The sequence below is a fragment of the Fopius arisanus genome, unplaced genomic scaffold (genome assembly GCF_000806365.1).
Source record: "Fopius arisanus strain USDA-PBARC FA_bdor unplaced genomic scaffold, ASM80636v1 scaffold00029, whole genome shotgun sequence".
Classification (NCBI taxonomy): Eukaryota; Metazoa; Arthropoda; class Insecta; order Hymenoptera; family Braconidae; genus Fopius; species Fopius arisanus.
The window spans coordinates 569,892-580,845 of NW_011887768.1; the positions used below are offsets into that span (position 1 = coordinate 569,892).

The 10,954-nt window shown below is 43.1% G+C and overlaps 1 protein-coding gene across 1 annotated transcript; it reads right to left on the reverse strand.

The window, feature by feature from the left end:
• Window positions 1-36: 36 nt before the first annotated feature.
• Window positions 37-10,835, reverse strand: ZAP3. The gene is made up of 16 exons (XM_011302749.1): window positions 10,643-10,835; window positions 9,593-9,863; window positions 8,509-8,622; window positions 8,002-8,424; window positions 3,485-7,859; window positions 3,295-3,364; window positions 3,024-3,098; window positions 2,157-2,340; window positions 1,905-2,021; window positions 1,653-1,829; window positions 1,418-1,585; window positions 1,256-1,345; window positions 1,137-1,179; window positions 770-879; window positions 565-695; window positions 37-237 (listed from the first exon to the last, which is right to left on the reverse strand). The coding sequence occupies exons 2-16, from the start codon at window positions 9,737-9,739 to the stop codon at window positions 219-221; spliced, it is 6,243 nt and encodes a 2,080-aa protein (XP_011301051.1). The 5' UTR covers window positions 9,740-9,863; window positions 10,643-10,835; the 3' UTR covers window positions 37-218.
• Between the last annotated feature and the right edge of the window lie 119 nt (window positions 10,836-10,954).

Here is a 10,954-nt window from a genome sequence, read left to right on the forward strand (position 1 = left end):
TTATTTTCAATACATAAATACCGAAAGAGTATCCCATTATTTTCAATACGCTCAAACATTTATTTGTGTTACATACATTTCAGAGACAGATCGACAACTTAAACTAAGAATTGATTTGCAAAATTATCAGACGTTAAAATCTGATTTCTACGCTTCATCTTAATTATCTCTTATCAATACACGTCTTTCTGCAGTCAGGGATTTCCCATTTTAATTCATTAAGACAACTTGAAAAACCTGGAATGGATCAAAGACTTATGTACATTAATCTGATCGTATGTAAAAAAAAAATGAACACTCGATAACTGCCAAAGCCAGGGGATACGACTTCCATGCGCAGGGGTTTTAAATCCGGTGACAGCAGTAATCAATTGATTCCGTGAAAATACTTTGAATCACTCAGAGTAATTCATGAGTGAAAATAAAATATCAAGGGTGGACTACAGATAAATAATACAGAAGAAAGCTGAGGAGATGCGCTAATTAATCGAAATAAAATCAATTGCAAGCTTTGCAATCGTCATTTAATGCCGTCGTTAATTTTTAGTATGTGATCATATGTACTTGGTACGTGTGAGGGCACTCCCGCCCTTCGTGGGGTCCATCATTCTATTCCAATTTGTCTGGCCCACAACAAATCCCACAGCTCGCATTTTTTCCTGCTCTTTTCGTTCCTCCAAATCAGCCCATCGTACCTATGAAGTATTTCTCTACAATGAACGATGTGTTCCCTTCCAAGAGGATAATTTTCAATTGACTAATCACTTACCCGTTTTTTCCCCGAATTATCCTCCATGTCGTAATAATCGGGAACCTGGAGGAAGTCCTCCATCGTCTGAGGCTTTCCATCGTTCTTGCGTTTCAACCCATCCAGTCGATCTGGAATTCATAAGAATATAGATTAATGATTATTGAATTAATCCCTTTAAAATGGGTAACCGCTCTAAATAACACGCAATGATGACGTACACTGGAAAACATCACAATAAAAATAGTCTAAAAATTATACGATTTAAAATATCATGGGGTAAGACAACAGAAAGGAGAATAGGAATTAAGTGTGCGCCATTTTTATCCATTGAGATTAAGATCTCTCAGATGATCAGACATTGTTATAATTCGAAAATAAAACTTACCTAGCTTGTCCTCTGCCTCCATTTTCTCCCATTTGCTGACGCCCTAAAACCAAAAGATAACGATATTACCAAGAAAAAATGCTATCGTAAAAACATAACGTTAACCTGGTGACCCTTACCGTCGACCCTGAGCCATCGTCCTGGCTATCTTGACTGTCATCATTCCCCTCCCCTTGGCGATTCGACGATGGGGCTTCTTCCATCTGAACCTACAATAATACCCAAAGAAATTACAATCAAAATCATGAATTAAGTGATAAATCCCAGAATGATTATCGTACCTCTTCGATAGCGTCCTCCTGCAGAAGTGAGGAAACGTCCAATTTTTGATGATAACTGGGGGTTGGCTCGAAGTAATCGATGATTCGATTTATCTCGTCCTCCGTACGATTGTGAACATTGCGTTTCAAGCAGACAGCGACATCCATGTCCATTTCACAGACGTACACCTGAATAATCACCCCAGTAATTAAATGAATATTCTAAACACTACAGAGATTAATAATTAAACACTACCTTGAAACCCTTCGTCTTGGCAAAACTCCACAACTCCTCGTAATCCGATATTTTTTCATTGATAGCGTCCAGAATAATGAAGTTGAAGAAACCGTCGGTGATGTTTTTCTTGAAAGCCTTGACTAGTGACGTTACATAGCTGGGCTCCATAGCCTCTTCATACTCGTATACCATTTCCTGTTTTAAATAGTATTAGTCAATTAAGCCAATGATTAATTACAAATAACGAGTGTAAAAGAGCTGATGATTTACCTTATTGATAACCCTTTTCCCATTGTCATCCTTGGTTTCCACGTCCTTCTCGACGAGGAAATAATCGTCTAGGCTGAGAATTCTAGGTGCGGATCCACCCTGGTCTAATTCTTTGTCCTAAGATTGGGTGGATAAGATTCATGAAATGTCAGATGGAGAAAAGACTGAAGTAAATAATCAGTCGGCTGAAATAACTATACGATATGCCAAAATAGTATTCAGGAAATAAAAAACGAGGATATTAAGGACTACCTTGATGAGTTTAGCGACGAAAGATTTTCCACACCCTGGAGGTCCTCTGAGGATGATTGCTATCTTCGGCGGTCGAGTTTGCCGCCCGGGACAGCAGAGTAAATCATCCACCATAGTATAATTCGGTGTCTTCCCCAATTCCAGTGTTTTCGGTGGACCGTCATCATTTTTGCAAGTTGAAGTACTGTAACAAAATAGTGAAAATATGAGTACCATACCACAAGTAACTTCAAACTACTCTTTCCGCGCAACTCGTCGAATTGAAACGCGAAAAATCGAGTCCTCCGTAAAATTTTGGGCGAATGATTATCGCTCGCAATCGGAAAATACGTGCGACGTAACGCACGACGAAATAAATTTTAGTCAAGATTTTACGAGTATGAAATATTACTCATTCGACAATGACATTGAATCGAGCGAATTTCAGACGATTCAAGGAGAAATAAGTGATACGTAATTAACAGTTTAAAATATCTTCACTAATTCCCAATCACGAGGAATTGAAAGTGATAATGTAAATGTGCGATGTTTATCATACATTGGTGTTAAACATGAAAAATCGCAAGATAATTCCCAAGAAAATTCTATCCTGAGATATGACAAATTCTAAAGATTCAGGAATTGCCATAACAATTTGTTAGTTTTTATACCGCGTCTGCGCGCAACGCGCTGCAACGTTAAAAGGTGTCGACTAATTTTTACAGTTATTATCAACTAAAAACATTGAAAAAATTTCATTTCACGCGTTGAAATCAGAAATACTGTTCCAACAATACCGAAACACTGGTACTCGTATCTCTTAAATTCACGCTCATGTAAAGATCATTTTGGCTGATGGATTTAAAAAACTGAAGAATTAATTCATACCTGGAGTCCTTCGGAGGGGATGATTCTGTGGGAGTCTTTGTTGAGTTCTCCTGCCGGCTAACATTTCCTTTAGATCTAGTAAAACCGATACACATTCATTCATAGTTTTATAATTCTCAGTACACAAAACGATTCATTCTTTCATCTCCACCAAATTCAACGACTCGTTGAAAATACCGATTAATCGGAAATTCAACATCAGTCAGTATCAATTCAGTAAAAATGAGGACAAATGTGAAACTCGAAAATGACAATAGCCACTTCTTATTACCTTTCGTCATCAACGTTAAATTCAGAATCAGTATCCTTTCGAGATCTCTCGTATTTTTCACGTGTTCCGTCTGTTGGAAGAATGGAAAAAAAAAACAAACTTCATAAAATCATCATTCAAACACCTGAATTTATAAAAACATAAGTGCGAACTGCTGGTAGAGACCAAATCAGGATTCCTTAGAAATTACCTTTGCTGGCGCTTCTACGATTTTTCTCGTCACGCCGTTGAACAGAGTCCCTCTCCCAAGATCTCCCCCTTCCCCGTTTATTCCGCGAATCCCTCGAGTCCATGAACTCATCGTGATCCCTGTATTCCCTGTAATCAGATCCTCTGGGCCCGGCACTCCGTCCCGAATCAGGTTTTTCCCACGATGGATAACGACCACCAAAGTCCCTCGGCCCTTCTCGTTTCCAGCGATCATCCATCCTCGGCTCCATGCGCGCCTCAGGCTGTCTCAACATCCTGGCATGCTTTTTCCTTGACTCATAATCCTTCATCCCCTCGTCGTACTCCCGGAGGTTGCCGTCATTCTCTACCCAGTGCTTGAAATCCAACTTCGGGAAAATCTCATGATCGGGTGCTCTCAGCTTGAACTTACCGTGGGAATAATCAAAGGTTTGAGCTGGTGTTGCATAATCCTGCATTGCAGGTCGCCTGATGTGGCCATAATCAATGACCTTCGACGGAATGTATTCGGTGAAGACCTGATCAGGCACACCACCACCATGATTGTAATTGAATTGCTTCTCAACGCAAAACTCTCGAATGGGGCCCTCCCGTCGATCACCAGATGGAACCTGATCGTTGCGCCGTGAGAATGCATCCCTCGGGTCATCAATTGGCCCATCAAAATTCTTTTGCATTGGTCCAGGTGGTGGCCGTCCTAACGGTGCGTCGTCAGGTCGCATAAAAGGGCCCCTATCATCTCTGTTCATAAGTGTTGGGTCAGTAGGTTCGCGGTCCATGTTAGGCCTTGGGAAATTGGAACGCCGATCCAAACCCTGAGGACCACCGATGGGCGGCCTTGAGTCATCCATGGGTTTGTTTAATGATTGATTAACCTCGTCCCGGAATCGATCGAAAGGTCTATCCCGATCGATGCCTCCCATCGTGTTTCCCCTCGATTGGTTCATCGGTCCATCCATGTTTAGTGCAGACAGCGGTCGCGGCCCCTTGTCATCTGGCCCAAAATTCGACCCCAATGGCCTAGGCGGTCCAAAACTCTCGAAAGGCCGAGGCATAAAATTGTCCCCGGCGATCGGACGATCGCGCAGATCATTTGGTCCACGCGGACCGAAATTGGGCATTCGCTCGAAACTATCATTATCATTGGGCCGAAAAGGGGCATTCCCCCGGGGCCCAAAGTTGTCACCCTCTCGTGGGCCAAATGGTAAATTACGAGGGCCGAATTCGTCATTACGAGAACCGAATTGAGAATTCGGTCCGCGGGGAGCGAATGGTTGTGAAAAATTTGGTCCACGTGGGCCAAAGCCCTGTGAATCCCGGGGCCCAAGCGAATTGGGCCCTCGACCACCGAAATCGTCATGTTCCCTACCAAATGGTGGATTACGCGGACCAAATTCATTGCGACCCTCATTATCTCGAGGCCCAAACGGTAAATTTGAGGAACGGGGACCGAAGTCCTTGCGAAAACGGTCTTCCATGCTGGGCGCAAATGATCCAGGATTCGGGCGAGGCCCGAAGGGACCGTCAGGTGGACCACGCGGGGAGAAATTGGAGTCGCTCATGTTTCTCATGCCGAAGGGAGGCTCATTGGGCCCCCGAGGTCCACCTTCATATCCTGATGGTCCCCCCTGAGCCATTCCTCGATCACCATCCATTCCTCGATTTCCAAATGGACCATTGAAGAAGTTCGATGGACGATCAAAAGAATCGCTGGGCGGATTCGACTCCAACGGAGGTTCACTCACCATTTGATTAGTCTGCTTGACCGGGCCCAAATCTGGTAGTTCCGGTGGCGGCTCCATGTTCAAGTCCTCGGGTTTCGGATCGTTTTCTCCCATGAAGGGCAGCCCGTCTGGTTTCTTCATCAATGGCTCAGGAATCGGTGACGATGACGCATTGGGATTTACGCCGGGCTTGTCCTTCTCCGCCAGTTCATTAGGATTTGAGACGTCAGGCTCCTTATTGAGATTCTCACTCTCGCTGAGGCCCATTGGACTTTTCATCATGTTCGGGTCTATCCAAGGCGGTACCTCGAGTGGTGGAACTTTCTGCGGAGATGTGTCTAGAAGTGGCGGCCCCCCTCGAGCCCCAGCATTGCCTCCTCGCGATCCAAAATCATCTGAATGCGGGCCCATATCTTGGGACTCAAAGTCCCCACGAGATCGGAATGTGTCACCTCGAGAGCGCAAGTCGTCGCGGAATTGATCAGGACCGCCGTCTGGCCCGCTATTAGGTCCTCCCGAAAATGGCGGCCGAGATAAAGAGTTGTCCGAAGAGTTGGGCCCTCCACTAAATGGTGCGTTGAATGAAGAATTATCGGGTCCACTATTAGGGCCTCCAGAGAATGGAGGTCTAGACGAGGAGTTGTCGGGTCCACTATTGAGTCCTCCAGAAAATGGCGGTCTAGACAGGGAGTTGTCGGGTCCGCTATTGGGACCTCCTGAAAATGGCTGTCTAGACAAAGTGTTGTCGGTTCCGCTATTGGGACCTCCTGAAAATGGCTGTCTAGACAAAGTGTTGTCGGATCCACTATTAGGTCCTCCGTAAAATTGCGGTCGAGATAAGGAGTTGTCCGGTCCACCTGAAAATGGAGGTCTCGAAGAATTATCTGGTCCGGTATTGGGCCCTCCAGGGAATCCAGGTCTAGACAGGAGAGCACTATCCGGTCCACTATTAGGTCCTCCCAAAAATGACGGTCTGAACGAGGAATTATCTGGTCCGCTGTTGGGTCCACCAGAAAATCCAGATCTAAATGAATTATCGGGTCCACCAGGAAATGATGGTCTAGATAAAGAAGTATCCGGTCCACCAGAAAATGAAGGTCGGAACGAAGAGTTATCCGGTCCACCAGAAAATGGCGGTCTATACGAAGAATTATCCGGTCCAATATTGGGTCCACCAGAAAAACCAGATCTAGAGAGGGGACCATTGTCTGGTCCACTGAACGGTCCAGATCTGGAACCCCGATCACCTGGTCGATCCCTCGGCAGAAAAGGTGCGTTCCCCGTGATTTTCCGAAAGCTCTCACCCAGCGATCCAAATGTACTACCACTTTTCTCAGAGCTCAGAAAACTACCGGATGGTTTAAACACATTGAGAGCTGCTCGTCTTTTTTCCATGAGAGCTTTCAACTCTGGTGACATCTCTGGAGGTCCATCAAAACGATCGGACTTGCCAAAATTCCTAGAATTACCCCCGAAGTTGTCCCTCCGATCGTTTGAATCAGTTGAATCAAATCGGTTGATATTTCCACCGAATCGATCACCAGATCCCATCCTATCGTCAGACACAGCTCGATCCCCTCCAAATCGATCTTTGTCATCAAATCGATTATTCCCAGAGCCGAATCGATCATTCCCACTAAACCGATCGCCGCCAAATCGATCCTGCGGACGTTCGAAATTCGATTCGAATGCACCCCTATTCCCAAATCGATCTTGCTCCTTTGGTTTCTGGTCGTCGAGTCGATTATCAGTAAAAGATCTCTCACTGAATCGATCTTTAGGTGCAAATGAATCCGATCGAAAATCACTCCGACCGCCGAAGTCCCGTCCATCATTCCCAAACCGATCATTCGAAAAATCGCCACGTCCATCCCCCTGATTCATACCCCCAGAGTTAATTCCTCTGTTGCCATCACGATTGAACTGATCATGTCCCCGGAATTGATCATTGGTCCCTCGATCGTTGAACCTGTTCTGCTGATTCTGATCGTACGAGTCCCTTTTAAACGGCATATTCGGGGGTCCGTCCTCCCGCCTACCTGATCCTCCCTGATCCCGAGAATTCTGATTAATCTGAGGATTAGGTCCAGGAAAGCCTGAGTTGAAGCCAGGCGGTGGCTGCGAGAAGTTGGTATTGAGATTAGGAGGTGGATTGAATGGTGGCATGGTCGATGGCATCATTGGTTGATTGCCAGGCGGAAGCAGAGGTGGCGGTTGAGAGAAGTTGGAATACCCTGGCATTGGCATATTTCCCATGTTGTACTGTCCCGGCCACTGCTGACCACCCCAAGGACTCTGGGTAATATCAGGCATGTTGGGTATAGGTGGAGGCTGTGTCTGCATTGCAGGTGGACCCAGAGCTGGTGGTGCTGGTCCAGCTGGTGGAAACGCAGTCTGAGGTGGTTGTCCTTCGCCAACATCTTTGCCAGTCAATCCCAGGGTCTTTCCAATCCCCAAGAGATTATTCAGTAATCCCTGATTCTCCGTGCTGGACAGAATATTCAGAATTTTGTCACCACCTGGCATATTCTTCTTCCTCTCTGCCTCGATCTTAGCTCTTTGAGCTTCTCGCTTCTTTCGCATCTGATCTCGTCGTTCGATCAACTTCTCTCGCCATGCTGTCCACTTTGCCTCGTACTGCTTGTACTGTGCCTGAAAATAATTATTACTTTTTGTTTGGATTCATTAGGTAATCGAGTTTATTTAACTGTTTCATTGCGTTAACGAGCAGCCGAAGAGAAGTGGAGGATAAATATCAATTGTCTTCCGATATTGTAATTTAATATCAACCTACCTTGTCCGGATGATTAGCATTTTGTTGTTTCCACTTGTTAAATTGTTCTTCCCACTGTTTAAATTGTGCGTCAAACGTTCTCTCGGCTTCCGTGAGCTCATCCTCTTCGTTTTTCAATTTCTTAGCACTATCAGTTACAATATCAGTATCAGCGCTCCTCTTCCCTGAATTCAAGCCATCATGAGCATTATCAGGGGGTGGAGGTGGTGGACCGAGTGGTAAAGGAGGATTCGCATTTTTAGACGGAAAAAGGGGTAAATTATTTTGATGCGGTGGTAAAATACCGTTAAAACCGTAGCTCGCGTTATCAGGGGGTAAAGGGGGTTTCGCGGTTGAATTCTCCTTGGGTAGTGGAGGTGGTTGAACAACTGGTGGTACTCCACTCACTCCAGCTGATGACATCTGCTTCATCGCATCTTGATACTGAAAATAAATTCATTTTTTTTTTTGGTTTCGGCATTATCCACGTGGTGGAATAGCTCCACCCGGTCGATCCATTTTCCGTACCTTTGCACCGTATTGGGCCTGCCACTGTTGATACTGTTGTTGCCACTGCTGCCATTGGGCCCAATTTTGTTGTTGAGCAGCTGACCACTGCTCAGCGGTATATCCACTCGGTGCCTATCATTCATTTCATGTTAATATCACGAAAAATTCCCTCAATTCTTTGATTAATCATGCGCATTCCTAATTGATTTTTTTTTTTTTACAAACTCCGGAAAACTTCAAATCTCAACGGAGAAAAAAGTTGGAAAAATTCATGATTTATTGTCCGTCTGATTGATCAATTAATTCTGTAATGGGTGTTATTGTTTGCGCCTTATTCGTGTGTTTTACCGGATGACACTGCAAAGGATGAATTTTCCAAAATATTTATTCGTCATTCCAAAATATCAGAACCTTCTCTGTCTCGTGGTGACATAAAAGGAGACAGAGAAAGAAAAGGAATTCGTTTTTAACATACGTATGAGAGAATTTCATAGAAAGTTGCACTCTCTCTGAGAAACTATCCGAGTTGTATTAGAATTCTTAGAAAAAATTCGATTTCTTCTCTTCTTGCCAATTCCATAAAAAATTTTATCGCATCGTCAACGCCATGTACATAACTAGACATTTGTTTATAAACAAATGCATAAATATATCGATGGTTTTATTTATTCCATCAAGATTTTTCCCATAAAAATTCGTCGGCACTATTTTTCCATTTTTTTTCTCTTGAAATTTATTACGAAATACAGATATAAATGCAGGAGAAAAAAATCGAAAATTTAGGCGCTAAAATTCGAACAGAAAAATAAAAAATTATCATGTTTCTATGAAAGTTGCATAATTTACTATAAAAACGCAAAAGAAAAAAAACCAAAACTAAAATTAAACAGAATTCTAATAGAACATGAAGATATTTCTTACAGAGTTCTAATAAAAATTTAATAGAACTTAGCTATTAATTTTGTTAAAAGCGAAAACCAGGAGTTGTTTAAATAAAAATATTAACCCTTTAACGTGTGAAGGGTAATATCAAGACTATTTTCACGTTGTGTGTAGAAAAAAAATGGTCTCCGAGTGTGAGAATATCAGTTGTAGAACTTACTGGTTGATTATAATATTGCATGTATGCCTGCATTGTTGCCATGGGATCTGCCCCGGGTGGAGGATAACCGGAGCCCCCAGGAGTCTGTGGCATCGAACCGGTAACAGGAGTGGCAGTGGGTAACTGCCATGGGTTCCAGTTTTGCATAGTATGATATTTTTGTTATATATCTCGTTAGTTCAATAGCATTTAAATATCGTCTTGAACTACAACCAGATCATTAGCTACGGCATGTTGAGGGCGTAATAGGGCTCTCGGATTCGTTCAGACGCTATTTCAAGTTCAAACAAAATTCTTATTACTAAATTTCTACGTGTCTACCTTACAATTACGTTGATAAATCAAAGTAACAACAATCCATTGCTCAATTATAAATAATTCAATATAAATTACAATAAAATCACATTTATCGGTGTCGCCGCGGGTCATAAATTATGAGGTGCGGTAATTTGATGACCCTTTATAAATTCAATCAGTAATTAAAATTTCGTAACGCATCGCAGAATCAATCGACAGACATCAGCTGTGCATTTTGATAGTCGGTATCGATAATGTGAAAAAACAGATTCATAAAATTATTTATTTCATGAGACTGATAGATAAACAAAAAAAGCCGATAAAATAAAGTCCGCATTGCTCATTTTTTAATATCATGGGGTCAGAGTTTTGTAACGTGAGAGTCTGGCAGTTTGATAAATTAAAATACCATAAGCTTATAAAAATAAATAGAAAAAAAACCTCTGGACTCTGGCGATTGCACTGAGCCAGTTAAAATGATGATTTTATTTTTCTTCTAGGGTTTATTATAGAAATCCAGGAGAAGTGACTGCTGAACAGTTCTGCAAACAGAGTCTTGAGGTTAAGATATCGATTTGTCGTTCAACATCACAATCGGGTGATGCCTCCAACCGTAAAATAGTCATTGCAATTTCCGTTGTTTTATGGAGTGAAAGACGACGCGGATGAGAAATCTGATGGTTTTTTTTTAATCAGTGAAAAAAGTAATTGGTTTATTCACGAAACAAGATGGACGGTGTTCAGCGTACTTACATCAATACAGGAGAGTGAAATCTTCAATGGGGTTGTGCCCGATTTCGACGAATTGCCGGACGATCGAGTGATCAGTTTTTGGGTTAATTATCGAATGATTTCAATAAACACTTGGTCAGACATCTGCGGGAAATAAATTTTCACGACGGACTGGGCGACTGAGAGCGACTGCGCCTGTGAAAATGACGCCTGAAACTCTTGGGCAGAGAGGATTGACTAAAGTAGAGGCTCAGTTCTGGGGGTTTGAGTGACCCCACCGGAATCGTAATACCTCACCCCGAGGGAGAGAGGACGCCACACGCAATGCTGGGG